At 40.0% G+C, this 15,406-nt stretch overlaps 1 protein-coding gene across 10 annotated transcripts in view; it reads right to left on the minus strand.

Moving 5' to 3' along the window:
- The window catches only part of LOC118214445 (nebulin-like), a 74,872-nt gene that overhangs the window by 34,036 nt on the left and 25,430 nt on the right, over positions 1-15,406 (minus strand). For 3 of the 10 annotated variants that reach the window (XM_035394402.1, XM_035394396.1, XM_035394394.1), the window contains 31 exons: positions 15,199-15,402; positions 14,890-14,994; positions 14,544-14,651; positions 14,119-14,430; positions 13,685-13,888; positions 13,397-13,501; positions 13,072-13,179; positions 12,644-12,955; positions 12,180-12,383; positions 11,903-12,007; positions 11,595-11,702; positions 11,157-11,468; positions 10,796-10,999; positions 10,097-10,201; positions 8,790-8,897; positions 8,304-8,615; positions 7,935-8,138; positions 7,277-7,381; positions 6,452-6,559; positions 5,173-5,484; positions 4,827-5,030; positions 4,589-4,693; positions 3,617-3,724; positions 2,860-3,171; positions 2,391-2,594; positions 2,023-2,127; positions 1,802-1,909; positions 1,392-1,703; positions 893-997; positions 663-761; positions 214-315 (listed from right to left, as the gene is read on the minus strand). In XM_035394402.1, the coding sequence (XP_035250293.1) occupies positions 214-315; positions 663-761; positions 893-997; positions 1,392-1,703; positions 1,802-1,909; positions 2,023-2,127; positions 2,391-2,594; positions 2,860-3,171; positions 3,617-3,724; positions 4,589-4,693; positions 4,827-5,030; positions 5,173-5,484; positions 6,452-6,559; positions 7,277-7,381; positions 7,935-8,138; positions 8,304-8,615; positions 8,790-8,897; positions 10,097-10,201; positions 10,796-10,999; positions 11,157-11,468; positions 11,595-11,702; positions 11,903-12,007; positions 12,180-12,383; positions 12,644-12,955; positions 13,072-13,179; positions 13,397-13,501; positions 13,685-13,888; positions 14,119-14,430; positions 14,544-14,651; positions 14,890-14,994; positions 15,199-15,402 (5,409 nt within the window). The remainder of the gene's footprint in view (positions 1-213; positions 316-662; positions 762-892; positions 998-1,391; positions 1,704-1,801; positions 1,910-2,022; positions 2,128-2,390; positions 2,595-2,859; positions 3,172-3,616; positions 3,725-4,588; positions 4,694-4,826; positions 5,031-5,172; positions 5,485-6,451; positions 6,560-7,276; positions 7,382-7,934; positions 8,139-8,303; positions 8,616-8,789; positions 8,898-10,096; positions 10,202-10,795; positions 11,000-11,156; positions 11,469-11,594; positions 11,703-11,902; positions 12,008-12,179; positions 12,384-12,643; positions 12,956-13,071; positions 13,180-13,396; positions 13,502-13,684; positions 13,889-14,118; positions 14,431-14,543; positions 14,652-14,889; positions 14,995-15,198; positions 15,403-15,406) is intronic. The other 7 variants (XM_035394397.1, XM_035394399.1, XM_035394400.1 and 4 more) reach the window with 7 other exon arrangements.

A 15,406-nucleotide genomic window follows, 5' to 3' on the forward strand; every position in this document is an offset into this window, starting at 1 on the left:
CCTATTTATCATCAAACTCAAAACAATAAAGATTAAAAAATTTAAATTGTGGTATGAAAAGGGACTACATATAACTCAACAGTAAAAAAAAAAGACAACCAGAATTTACTATTAGAATAAAATAAAAAGCACTGAATTATGGAAATATTGTGTTTAAAAATGACTGATTTCTCCACCAAAGCTCCCCATCATTTCCTGTTGGAGGCAGCATACCTCATTGATGTTTTTGGCGGCCTCCCTGGCAGTTGAGAACAGAGGGGTGTCCAGCATGGTATACTTCAATTTGTCCTTGTGCCACTTCTCACGATATTTCGCCTGGCCAAAAACAAAACAAAGTAATAATGAGGCCTCACTGATTTGGAAACAGAGCAGGAACAGATACAGTAATTCTTTAGTTTATGCATATCAAAGAATCCTCACCAGTAAATTACAATTAATTTGCTTTTCTTAACCATCTGAAATGTATTTATGATTTCTTTTAGCATTTCTCTTGTTTATGAGATTGTGAAAAGTGAGCAAGAGAGAACTCTGCATTCTCCCAAGCTATAGACTACATTTCATGGCTAATAGGAGGTAATAAAGGGATAATTAGGGCTTCAAGATAGCGCTGTTGGTTTTTAAAAATCAGAGTGAAATTTTCTTAATGAATTCTGTCCACTAACATCATTGAGGACGTCCGCAGCGTTTTTTGCACAGACTAAGTCCATCCTGTCGACAGGTGCAACAAACTTCTGCTCGTCCAGTTTGACTCGGTAGCCTCTCTGCGTGAGGGAGATGAAAAAGAAGATACGGTTCAAAAAAGGTTCTCACAAAAACTCACAAAATTGAGAAAATTCTTCACTGTTTGTAAAAAAAACAAAAAACAACTTGATCTAAAGCAAACAGCACTTACATCGGACAGGATACTCTGGGCATTCTTTACTTTGAGCACTTCTACGGACTCATGTGGGACCCACCCAATTCCCTTCAGCCACTCCATGTCTGACTTGTAAACCGCCTGCAAACAACAATACAAACCACCAGGGTCACCATTGCTTAATTTGAAACACATTTATCACAGTCATCACTTTTTTTTTTTATATCAGCCATAAACAGTCTCTCTGTTCATGTCTTTTTCACTTTTATTTTTTACCTTTGTTGTGATTTATTATAACACTCCATTATGTTTTTTTTCTGTCATAACTTATTATTTACCTCATTAATAAAATATCCTTTATTATGGAATTGTTACAATGAATCATTTCTTTAGCAAAACTGGTTGCACAGCAATATAAGTGAGATATAAAACTACAACAAAACTACAAATTTGATATTCGTGAAGAATGTTTTTATAGGTGTAAATTCATACAACACAGTTGATTGATACTTTATAAAGATTGTGGTAAACATACATCACTCTGTAGATCATACGCTTTCCTGGCCTGGACCACATCATTAGCATCAGGCAGGCAGGTCCAGTTGTGCAGGTAAGTTCTGTAGTTGGCGTCGTTGACCTGAATCTGGCACTTCTTAGCCAACTCAATGGTCAGCATGTCTGCTGGGAGATTGAATTTGGTCTTGGACATGTTGAAGTCCTTCTTGTAGAGAGCATCGCTGGCAATCTTAGCTGAGTTCACAGCCAGCATCATCAACGGGTCATCTTGGATGCTGCGTGCTCCAATGTGGTGTCCAACCTGCTTGCGGTATCCTGTCTTGTATTTGTACTGCAAAGAAAGAGATTTATTGGTTCATCCATTTTCATTTTTGCAAGATGGAGGCACTAACTTTGCTCAGAGCACTAATGACACAGATGCGCACTTACATCACTGGCAATGTCTCTGGAAGCCTTGGCACTCAGGACAGAGATAGCATCTTGTTTAATATGATACGCCTTCGCCTTCTGGTTGTCCCAGGCATAAGTGTACATTTTCTGTTGAAAAAAATATAATATAATTGAGAAATGTCAAACGATAACTGAGCTCAAACAATACGTCTGGTAGCCACAAAATTATGAAGAAATAGATATAAAATCAATTTACATACGTTGCTGACGCTCAGGGCATTGGCCTTGGCCAGCTCAATGGCAGGTGTGTCTGGCTTCATGTGAATTGTATTCTTGTCCTTTTCCCAGTTTGCTCTGTATTTCCTCTGCAAAATAAAAACAAGTGTTAAGACAACTGCTCTTCCTTGCATACTTCCTCCATTATTAATAATAATAAAATTGCTTAATCTTGTAACGTCAAACAACATTAGCACCTATGTTTGTGCTGTGTGCTGATTTATTAAAGAAGGACCTGTAGTCTTATAAGAGACAGAGGTGGCATGGAGGACAGGGGTACACAAAGATGAGGGAGAGATAGAGAGAATGTGACAGAGTTAGGGTGAAGGTGTGGATAGCTGAGGGTTCTCACATCACTGATGAGTTCAGAATTTTGCTTGGACAAGACAAAGGCAGGAAGGTCAACAGCACTGGTGAATTTGATGGTGCTGGGGGGCTGCCGATAGAGCCGGTCATTGAGAATTTCTTGGGCGTTCTTGGCCTTGTTCACTTCCAGGGAGCCCTGTGGCATCCAACCACAACCACGTAGCCACTGCATGTCCGCTTTATATGCGATCTGTAATAGAGAAGCACCAGAAGTTCAGCTGAGCACTGAGGGTCTGAGGCACAGTTTAGCTGAGCACTGTGCTGGTACATTGAGACACATTTAAACTCCTTGTGTTGAACCCCACCATTGAGGCACAGTTAAACTCAAAGTGCTGAGCTCTTGTGCTGAGGGGAAATTAACTACGTAGTGCTGTACGAGTGCACTGAGACACAATTAAGCTCAGAGTACCGTGCCTGTGTACTGAGCCATAGCATAAAAAAAGAGTTTCACTTACATCACTATGCAGTTCATACACCTTCCTGGCTCGGACCAAATCAGTATTGTCAGGTAGGCATGTCCAGTTGTGCAGGTAATTCCTGTAGATTATATCATTGATTTGGCGTTGGCACTGCTTGGCCATATCCAAGGACAGCGTGCCTACTGGGAGGTTGTACTTGGTCTTGCTCTTGTTGAATTCGTGCTTGTACAGGAGGTCACTGTATATTTTGGCAGCATTGACAGCATTCATGATCAAAGGGTCGTCCTTGATGCTGAGCGCTCCGATATGGTGTCCCTGCTGCTCGCGATATCCAGTCTTGTATTTGTACTGGAAGAACACAAAGAATTTGAAGTCTGCATGTGCATATTTCATTACATGTTCCAGGGGCATCCGGCTGTCACTGTACCATACCAGAAATCTTAATTTGGAATGTGAACGGTTTCAAGGTCAAGAAGGAAATGATGAGGGTCTTGACTGGTTAATTGATTCACTGATTGGAATGTGAAGTGTGCATTAAAACCCTGGGCTATTTAATATCAAGTAGGCTCACCAAGGTGAGTGTTATTTTTGCCAAAAAGTTTGGGGAGGTTTGAGGGATTTCTGCCCCTGATACATTTCATGCATTAAACCAACAAAGTCTTCACTTAAACTGCCTATAGTTTTAGCTAGAGCAGCTAAGCATTTTTCACCCCTCAGTTAGGTTATCTTAAGCCACAGCAAGCTTCAGGCCCAATTAAATTTTATCTAAATACTCCCACATTGAGAGACTCACATCACTGGCGATGTCCCGAGAGGTTTTGGCTGCAAGCACAGAGACGGCGTCCTTGGGTAGGTGGTATCCCTTGTTGATAATATCAGTAAAGCCTTCTTTGTATTGTTTCTGAAAAAGAAAACAAAAAACCTTATGAGTATAACTGAATACTTTGCACAAATACTCCTATAAATCTTATATTTTTAACACAGTGCTTAGCTGGATATATACTGAAACAAATTAGATTAAGCACCTTCCTCAAGGGTACAATGGTAGTGTCATACTCAAGCCAGCAAGCCTGCAAGTACATCTCAGTTCCCTAACACATTTGAGTAATTAACTGTTTCATCCAGAATACAAACAAAATATTAACTGAAATATTGGCCAATATTAACCATCACACTTTCTGTTTCTATTCTGAAACCAATTTTCCAGTTTTTGAAAAACATCTGACAACATGGACATCACTTCAATAATAGAGGTTGCTTTTGTTCTAATTCATTTTGAGTTCAGAAAAAAGCATAAAAATGGAAAGAGAGTGAGTGTATTTTTATATGTTAGAGTAATTCGCAGTAGGTACTGTAGTATAACACGTGTGTCATATTTGCGACCACAAAAAACTTTATTATGTTAAAGAACTCTGGTCAGTAATGTGCTGAGTTTACAGTAAGAGTATAATGCAATTAAAATTAGTATTCATGTACTTTGCAAGCTTTAGACAAAACCTGTCTATATGGCGTTTTAACCTATACAGTATAGACTTTCAGGAAAGATTATTGGAGCATAAAAACCAATATAATAAGTTCATAAACGTAAGATGAGAAGTTCCCCATTATTTTAATTTTCTCCAGAAGAAGGATAGATGTGGGGTCTAACAGTTATGTGAATTGTGCAAGAAAAAGGAGCAGAAAAAAATATGCTACAGCTAATATTCATCAGCTTCTTCCAGTAGGTTCCTAGCAGTGAAGAGGCGACGGCAGGGGGTCCTCATACCAGGCTGGTGTTGAACTTATTCTGCTGGGCCAGCAAAATCTCAGGTGTGTCGGGCATAATGTGGATGTTGAGCTTCTCCTTATCCCAGACCTCACGGTAAGCTTTCTGCGACAGGGGAACATGGAGCATTTTCAGAAACAACAGATATAATTTCTTCAGCAAAAGAAGACTCAGCTCATTAGATCCAGGAGCGTCTACACTATTCACTCACTCTACCCTTTGGCGATGCGTGCTATACCTGATTCATTAAATGATTGCTGGCTTGAGCCAGAACAAAAGGCATGGCGTCAGTCTTGCTGGTGAACTTGAAACTGGTGGGGTGCTGGCGGTACGCCCTGTCACTCAGGATCTCTGCTGCTTTCTTGGCTTTCTCCACTTCCAGTGAGCCGGAGGGAACCCAGCCCACACCTCGCATCCATTCCATGTCAGCCTTGTAGACATGCTGAGGTCAAAGGTCAGAAATCAGAAGAAATTTTAATCAGACAATGTGGCAGCAAACACATCAGTAAAAAACAGACCAAGTTACAGTCTGAGGATACTGTCAGAATTTGACCTCAGTGGTTATGAATTTTTAAAGTACTTACATCACTGCGCAGATCATAGGCTTTCCTGGCCTGGACCACATCATTAGCGTCAGGCAAGCAGGTCCAGTTGTGCAGGTAAGTTCTGTAGTTGGCATCATTGACCTGAATCTGGCACTTCTTGGCTAGCTCAATGGTCAGCATGTCTGCTGGGAGGTTGAATTTGGTCTTGGACATGTTGAAGTCCTTCTTGTAGAGAGCATCGCTGGCAATCTTAGCTGAGTTCACAGCCAGCATCAGCAACGGGTCATCTTGGATGCTGCGCGCTCCAATGTGGTGTCCAACCTGCTCGCGGTACCCTGTCTTGTATTTGTACTGTAGCAGACAAGATTTATATTGTTAATGCTTCAGTGTCTATTTCCATCACACCCACCACAAATATTTAATGTTTACATTTAAACCCTTTAACCTCTAAGTTATTCATGAAATGATTTCCATGAAACACAAACAACTTGAATATTTTTAGCTGCGGGCCCTGACAGGAGCAGAGTGATTTGTGTTGTGTGAGATGCCAGTGGACATCTGATGCAGCAGCTCATCAAATTAGATGTAGATCCAAAGTGCTTTTCTTCATCTAAATGGCATACTGGTATTGGACAAGAGAAAATATTTTGTCACCAATCCTTGATTGGTTCAACAGTTGCACATACAATTTTCTTTTTATTTTTTTGACTGTTGACTGCTTACATATGCTGCAAATCTCCACTGTAACACACCTAGTTGTATTGACTATAAATCAGGCTTAAACTCAGGTTGAAGAGCCTTGCTAACTGTAAATGAGGAGGTATTTTAATACAAAGTTTCTAAACACACTTTTGGAGTAAACCAAGTTGTATGCAGTGATGAATGGTCTTTCCCAGCGGGGCAACAAGTAACGTTACACAGGCTGAGCTACGCTATGCTTGCTAATTATGCTAAATAGCAGTGTTGATAACAGAGATTGTCCGATTGGCCGTCTGCCAACAAATATATTGTTTCATCAGAGAACAAATTTATTCACAAAATGGATCACCATTCAACGTTATTGAAGACTCCTGTGACAGATAAGTACTTATGATTACTTTCCCTAACCATTTTGTCATGAATTTCTTTATGACCGCAGCCCCTACAGACGCATTTTGCTACATATTTTTTAATATGCATTAATGCATATATACGGCTCTGGATTTGGACATTTAATGCGGAGAAATCAGGGGAATTTCGCAAAATTGCAAGCCCCCGCAAATATTGCGGAGTTTGGTTGAATTTGCATTAATTATTGCGATCGCAAGATTATACTCACATCACTGATGATATCTCTGGAGGCCTTGGCAGCTTTGATGAATACGGCATCGGGTTTAATGTCATGGCCTTTTCTGATTGCTTCTTCCCAGCCTTGGCGGTAAAGTTTCTGCAAAGAAGTTACTGCTGTCAGAGACGTTCAACCGGAGAAGGCATCCCAGGTCTGACCATGTAGCATGCAGAGGAGGACTGGAGAAGCTTTTTAAGCTTTAATAACAGGGGTAAAACAAAGAATATCACAGCTTTAAAAATATCACTATATGACTTTCTTCTGACAACAACAGGCCATTAAGCCCATCAAGAAGTGCCTTCATTTTCTACTTCCTAGAGCATATCTAGTACTGTGACAAACTTGGTATGAACACATTAAAGATTTATGCTTTTACTACATGGCTTGGCAAGCTAGGCCATGCACTGACCATTCAATATGTAAAAAAAAAAAGGACTTCTTGATATCAGCGTGAAATGTATGGTCAATTAATGTCAACCTGTGACCCCTTGCTCTGCTGGAAGAACTCAACGTGAAGCATCTTTTGTCAGCTACTTTACTTCCTTTTAAGAATGCAAAAACTCTATCAAATGCAAAACCTGAACAAATAAAGCATCCTTATGTTTTCCGTGTAACTGTTAAAGTGCATACAAGGAAGAAATGTATTGTCCTTTTTTGTACTTCTTCAAGAGCTTTGACCTTTATAAAACTGTCATGCCCAGAAGTGGACACAGTCTTGTAAATGTGGAAAAGGCTCTATGTGCTAGCATACAATTCTGAGTGTGTGGTGGTGGTGGATGAAGTGCAAGAGTGGGTGGAAGGACAGCGCAGGCTAACCTTGCTGAGGTTGGCAGCATTGGCCTTTGATAGAACAATCTCAGGAAGATCTGGCATCTGGTGAATTTTGAGCTTGTCCTTCTCCCAAGCTGCATTATACAATTGCTGTGAAAACAACAACAACAACAACAACAACAGCAACAACACATACACACAGTGGATATGAGTTTACAGTGAGTTACACAGTGATTGGTCTGAGACTCTAGTGATACAAAATTACACATGATTCAATGTGAAAAAACATGAACCTAGACAGACTTATCTCCCACTGAAATTAAAATCAGTCTGCAAAGAAAGCCAGTGTTTCCCTTAAAGTAAACTTTTATTGTAAATCCTCAGCTCCCTGTTTATAATATGTATGCACATTCCCTTTAAGAAAAGATCGTAATTATTGCATGAATCAACACCTGTCTGCTAACCACTACCTTGAACCAATAAAATATTATCAACAGTACAAACAGCATACATTTTCAAGTGGGTATATTATTTATTGCATATAGTCAATTCTGTTGTATTATAATTTTGATAATGTTTCTGTTTTGTGACATTATAGCATATTTACAATAGCTATAAGCTTTTTTAAAAAATTCTCTTAATCTGATTTTGTATGAGGTTTTTAAAAAATTTTTTTTTACAAGATTGGAAGTAGCCCACAGACCTTGCTAATAATATCAGCGTTTGCTTTTGCCAAGACCATTGGCATTGCATGCATATCGCTTGTGTATTTGAAGGTTTGTGGTTTCTGGCGATATAGACGATCATTCAGGATCTCAGCAGCCTTCTTAGCCTTCTCGACATCCAGTGAGCCAACAGGCACCCAGCCTGTTCCCCGTACCCACTCCATGTCAGCTTTGTAGACAATCTGGGGTCAAAGGCCAGAGATCAGGAGAAAGTAGAGTCAGACAATGAGGCAGCAACCACAGGAGTCTAAAACAGACAGACTTCCGTGATGGAAAAATCACACCTTACAGTCTAAGGATACAATCGGCATTTGATTTCAGTATTTTTGACATTTGAAAGTACTTACATCACTGCGCAGGTCATACACTTTCCTGGCCTGAACAACATCATTAGCGTCAGGCAGACAAGTCCAGTTGTGAAGATAAGTCCTGTAGTTGGCGTCGTTGACCTGGATCTGGCACTTTTTAGCCAACTCAATGGCCAGCATGTCCGCTGGGAGGTTGAATTTAGTCTTGGACTTGTTGAAATCCTTCTTGTACAGAGCATCACTGGCAATCTTAGCCGAATTCACGGCCAGCACAAGCAAGGGGTCATCTTGGATGCTGAGGGCTCCAATGTGGTGGCCAAGTTGCTTGCGATAACCTGTAAGGTACTTGTACTGTCGAAAAAATAACGCATGGAATGTTACCATGATGGCAGTTCTTACATTTCCATCACCAGACAATAACATGAACCATCTTTCATAATGTATTTCCTAACAACAGGGATGTCAAACGTATTTAGTGTTATCTAAACAACAGCTAAAGCAACCTTCTGCAGAGGAGATACTCACATTACTGGCAATGTCCCTGGAGGCCTTGGCTGCTTTTAAGGCGACAGCATCAACTGGCAGGTTATAGCCATTCCTAATAACCTCTTCAAAACCCAGTTTGTAAATTTTCTGCAAAAAAATAAAATAAAATCATTTATGTATGTATGCATGTATGTATGTATATGTTCTGTCAACCCATACAGAATTACCACTACGGAATAAGATGATTCTGACAGAGGGTGAATGTTTAAGCAAGTTTTCATGCAATTTTTGAAAATGAAGATAAATATCTCGGTATGATAGTAGGGTAGAAATGAGAATTTCAGAGAATAGAGATTACGAAATGATGAATCAGTATTATACAACAGCTTCATACTTAAAAATACCAACACAACATTGTAGTGTAGTCACGTGGACTAATTTTGAACCAACTTCATTTGCCAAAGGTGCAGTATGTAAGTTTGTTGTAGAACACTTTTGTTAATATTTGGTTAAATTCCCATCACATACAATCAGATAGCATAAATTAAAAGGTCTATGAAAAAGGCTCTGAAATGAGCCACTCCAAAATTCACCATGCCTCAATCTTAACAAGCAATCAGGACAGCTCTCTACCTCGCCTGCCTGTCAATCATCCTGTTACGTTCACAGCGCTGCCAGAGAACTGAACAGGCCAGGTGGGCAGAGCTACGCAGATAAGAGCAGACATTTTTCAAGTAAAATCTGATTAAACCCATTAGCTTGTAGCCGCGAAAGCAGCTGAGTTGATGGTGCGACTGGTGACAAAATAAACTGGCTGAAGTGAGCTTCCAAACGATGCGAAACTCTGGTTCTGACATCATACATTTGAAAGCTTCAAAACTATATTTTTACTCTCAATTTTGCATAGGACATACATATTATGAAAGCCAAGATATTGTCCTGCTAAAAGAAACCCTAAAACGGCCAACATTTCTGAAATAAACATCGATTTCTAACTGATTATGATTGAATGGGTCACATTACGTCCTCTCTCTGCAGTACTCAGATATCAGGCAGCATGTGTGCCAGTGTTTGGAGGGAGGGGCTTTGGAGGGAGTGCTGAGGGGACGGGTGGAACTTCATTTTTTTTTTTTTTCAAAATCTACCTCTCTCTTGCGTGTTTATCCAAACTTACATACTGTACCTTTAATGAATTATGAGACATTTACAGTACACAGAGCTAATGGGAATTTACAAAGCATGTATTTAAGAAAGTAATAATGGACATAAGATGAGACTGATTTCACACTGGAGAATGACAAAGTCTCTTGAAAGCAAAGTTAACTGTGAAAGGAGCATGGGCGTACCGGGCTGATGTTGAGTTTGTTCTGCCTAGACAGCATAATCTCAGGGGTGTCAGGCATGATGTGGACTTTAATCTTCTCTTTGTCCCAGACCTCACGGTAAGCTCTCTGTGAAACGGGAATACAAGCACAGTTTGAGAGGGAACTGAAAAAAAGAAATAAAAATTAAAAACAAGATCCCTTTTTTCTTGAGAAAAGTGTAATTTTGTGTATTTACAGTTGTTTTTTCATCTGCCAATTTATTTTCTTGGCAGATAGTGATCATATGGTGGCCAGTTTATTTAGAGAAGATCACATCTGACTATCCATTTATACAGCTGGACATTTTTTCTGAGCAAGGCAGGCTAAGCTACTGGCCAACTTCTCTGTAGAGCAAGGCAGCACAGAGGTACACCCCACTAGCTGAGCTGCACAGTCACAGCACTAGAGGAGAGCACTTCCTGAGCAGCTTCTACTGGCTGACCACAGCTGCCCCATTGACTAAAGAAAGTTGTTGGTGTGCCATGTCCCCCCCCTGGAAGATTATATGCCCAATTATTCACTGGCCTGCAGAGCTGCTGTCCAGTCAGTACTGGCATGTTTGAGATTCAATACCTGATAGTGGGGTGCATCCACAAACTAGAACACACTTATTAAGATGAACCACACAGTAGCCCCACATACATCTTTTTCTCCACCCTTTAGGTGCATTGTGCACAGTACCTGGTCCATTATTTTGTTATTGGCTTGAGCCAGAACAAGGGGCATGGAGTCTGTCTTGCTGGTGAACTTGAAACTGCTGGGGTGCTGGCGGTATGCCCTGTCACTCAGGATCTCTGCTGCCTTTTTGGCTTTCTCCACTTCCAGTGAGCCGGCGGGAACCCAGCCCACACCCCGCATCCATTCCATGTCAGCCTTGTAGACATGCTGGGGTGAGAAATCAGAAAAATTTTAATCAGACAATGGGGCAACAAACACATCAGTAAAAAACAGACCAACTTCCATGAGGGAAAAACCACCCCTTACAGTCTGAGGATACTGTCAGAATTTGACCTCAGTGGTTTTGAATTTTTAAAGTACTTACATCACTGCGCAGATCATAGGCTTTCCTGGCCTGGACCACATCATTAGCATCAGGCAGGCAGGTCCAGTTGTGCAGGTAAGTCCTGTAGTTGGCATCATTGACCTGAATCTGGCACTTCTTGGCTAGCTCAATGGTCAGCATGTCTGCTGGGAGGTTGAATTTGGTCTTGGACATGTTGAAGTCCTTCTTGTAGAGAGCATCGCTGGCAATCTTAGCTGAGTTCACAGCCAGCATCAGCAACGGGTCATCTTGGATGCTGCGCGCTCCAATGTGGTGTCCAACTTGTTTACGGTAACCTGTCTTGTATTTGTACTACAAGAAACAAGGACCAGTTTATTATGAAGATTATTTCAGGCTGTATAATATATTCAGATAACAATATTTAGGTCATTATGTATAAAAATAAAAAGGATGCCAAAGTAAGAATAAAGAACATACATCACTGGCAATGTCTCTGGAAGCTTTTGCAGCAACAACAGAGACAGCATCATGACGCAGGTTATGGCCCTTCTTCTTGGCTTCTTCATTAGCAAGTTTGTACAGTTTCTGAAAGTAAAAACAAAGTGAACCATTTAAAATTGTACAACAATTTTTACATCAATTTCTAACATAATTGTGATTCTTTGTATCTTTTTACATGAAAAGCAATGCATATGTATATCGTTGCAAACAAATTAAAATGGTGGAATAATTTTAATAGGCTGCTGTGTGTGGAAAAATTTCCTCTCTTCTGATTCATGGCTTACCTCACTGTAGATGATCTTGTTCTGTTGTGCCAGAGTTATTTCAAATGTGTCTGGCATGATGTGAATTTTGGTCTTCTCTTTCTCCCACGCTTCAGTGTACAAGCGCTGTAAAAATATAACTGAATTAACTGGAAATAAGTGAATCTGGTCACAGTCAGCATATGAATGCTCAGGATTCAGTACCTGATTGTGGGGTAAATCCACAAAGTGGAGAAATTTCTTATCAAGATAAGCAGCATAACTAGTCCACTGACATCTTTTGGATTGTGTACTGTACCTGATTCATTATTTTGTTGTTGGCTTGAGCCAGAACGAGGGGCATGGAGTCTGTCTTGCTGGTGAACTTGAAATTGCTGGGGGGCTGGCGGTAGTTCCTCTCACTTAGGATCTCTGCTGCCTTCTTGGCTTTCTCCACATCAAGCGAACCAATGGGAACCCAGCCTAAGCCCTTGAGCCATTTCAGGTCTGCTTGATATGCAGACTGAGTAAACACACATCAGAAGATGCGAGAAGGTTAAAATCAAAATTGTGTGAACTGATCATGTTCTAGAAACTCTACTATGACTGAGAAGAAGACCATAGAGATTGTTTTAATTAAGTTGCTAACTATGTGCTAAGGTAATAGAGATACCAATCTTAATTTATTGACAAGTAAAACTGAAAACAGTGAAGAAAATAAATACCCTAAAAGACTTGAAAATCCATCATAGATAATTGGTAGTAGAATATATTCACACTTACATCACTCTGCAGTTCATACACATGTTTAGCATGAACAACATCATTGGCATCTGGCAGGCAAGTCCAGTTGTGCAGGTAAGTTCTGTAGTTGGCATCATTGACCTGAATCTGGCACTTCTTGGCTAGCTCAATGGTCAGCATGTCTGCTGGGAGGTTAAATTTGGTCTTGGACATGTTGAAGTCCTTCTTGTAGAGAGCATCGCTGGCAATCTTAGCTGAGTTCACAGCCAGCATCATCAACGGGTCATCTTGGATGCTGCGTGCTCCAATGTGGTGTCCAACCTGCTTGCGGTATCCTGTCTTGTATTTGTACTGCAAAGGACATATGGTTTAGTAAACATATGGGTGCTCTTGTTATAAAGTTACTGATAATGTTGCTTCAGTTGTGAAAATTAACATCACCAATTTAGGAAAAATAAAGAACTTACATCACTGGCAATGTCTCTTGAGGCTTTTGCTGCAAGAACAGAGATGGCGTCTTCACGCAGGTTGTGGCCCTTCTTCTTAGCTTCTTCATTAGCAAGTTTGTACTGTTTCTTAATTGAGAAATGAATCAAACCATATTACATTGCAAAGCAATCTTTATATCATCCTACAAAAGCTAAATGCAACAAAGTAACAATTTCACTTTTGAGCATCATATTTGTTTTTGCAAAAACACACTAATTTCATGAAATAACAGGCAATGTTTGTGGAAAATCTCCACAAACAAAATACAACAGCTGAATCATTTAAAAAGGCTGCATAGCTTACCTCACTGTAGATGACCTTATTCTGTCGGGCCAGAGTTACTTCCAATGTGTCTGGCATGATGTGCACCTTGGTCTTATCTTTTTCCCATGCTTCAGTGTACAAACGCTGTAAAAATGCAAAGGTCATTGCAAGCATTTTGTTCTTGTGTATTTTAGTTATTATTTGGAATTCAGCTTCAATTTTTAAAAGCAATTATAGTATTTATTTTGTAAATCAAAAAATTCCACCTACTAGTAAGGTATTGCATGGTTTTAAAGTGACATTGTTATGATAAGATGGTGTTCATACCTTGTTGCCAATTTGTGCATTGGCTTTAGCCAGAACCAGTGGCATGTCTTCAGTTGTGCATGTGAATTTGAATTTGCTGGGGTGCTGGCGGTAGAGATTCTCGCTCAGAATCTCTGCTGCCTTTTTCACTTTCTCAACCTCAAGTGAGCCAATGGGAACCCAGCCTAAGCCCTTGAGCCATTTCAGGTCCGCCTGATATGCAGCCTGAGTAAACACACATCAGAAGATACGAGAAGGTTAAAATCAAAATTGTGTGAACTGATCATGTTCTAGAAACTCTACTATGACTGAGAACAAGACCATAGAGATTGTTTTAATTAAGTTGCTAACTATGTGCTAAGGTAATAGAGATACCAATCTTAATTTAATGACAAGTAAAACTGAAAACAGTGAAGAAAATAAATACCCTAAAATACTTGAAAATTCACACTTACATCACTCTGCAGTTCATACACATGTTTAGCATGAACAACATCATTGGCATCTGGCAGACAAGTCCAGTTGTGCAGGTAAGTTCTGTAGTTGGCATCATTGACCTGAATCTGGCACTTCTTGGCCAGTTCAATGGCCAGCATGTCTGCTGGGAGGTTGAATTTGGTCTTGGACTGGTTGAAGTCCTTCTTGTAGAGAGCATCGCTGGCAATCTTAGCTGAGTTCAAGGCCAACATGAGCAAGGGATCGTCCTTGATGCTGCGCGCTCCAATATGGTGTCCAACTTGCTTGCGGTATCCTGTTTTGTATTTGTACTGCAAGAGACAAAGACTGGTTTATTGTGTTTGTCCTTGTTACTCAGGTATCATCTTTTCTAGTGAGGAAAACAAATGCCCTTAAGCATTGTTGGAATTAAGAAAAAACTTACATCACTGGCAATGTCTCTGGAGGCTTTAGCAGCAAGAACAGAGATGGCGTCTTCCCGCAGGTTGTGGCCCTTCTTCTTAGCTTCTTCATTAGCAAGTTTGTATTTTTTCTGAATTAAGAAGCAACACAACATGTCATCATAACATTGCCCAACACAAAGCAAGTACAGGAAAGTAACAACTTTACCTATTAACATCCATTTTGGAATTCATTCAGTTACTTTGCGTGCATTTTTTAAAATGCGGTGCTTTTGAATATCGCTGCAAACAAACTAAAAAAGCTGAATAATTTAAAAAAGCTGATGTGTGCAGAAAAACCACACCTCTTCTTTTACGTGCATAGCTTACCTCACTGTAGATGACCTTATTCTGTCGGGCCAGAGTTACTTCCATTGAGTCCGGCATGATGTGCACCTTGGTCTTATCTTTTTCCCATGCTTCAGTGTACAAACGCTGTAAAAATGTAAAGGTCATTAGAAGTTTATATATATATATATATATATATATATATATATATATATATATATATATATATTCAGTTCCAATTTCTTTAATTCATTGAAATATTTATTTTGCAAATAAAAAAAATATTCCACCTACTAGTTAGGTATTGCATGAATTTAAAGTGACATTGTTATAATAAAATGTTGATAATACCTTGTTGCCAATTTGTGAATTGGCTTTAGCCAGAACGAGGGGCATGGAGTCTGTCTTGCTGGTGAATTTGAAGTTGCTGGGGTGCTGGCGGTAGAGCTTCTCGCTCAGAATCTCTGCTGCTTTTTTCACTTTCTCAACATCAAGTGAGCCAATGGGAACCCAGCCTAAGCCCTTGAGCCATTTCAGGTCCGCCTGATATGCAGCCTGA

This window comes from Anguilla anguilla, chromosome 15 (assembly GCF_013347855.1).
Source record: "Anguilla anguilla isolate fAngAng1 chromosome 15, fAngAng1.pri, whole genome shotgun sequence".
Lineage (NCBI taxonomy): Eukaryota > Metazoa > Chordata > Actinopteri > Anguilliformes > Anguillidae > Anguilla > Anguilla anguilla.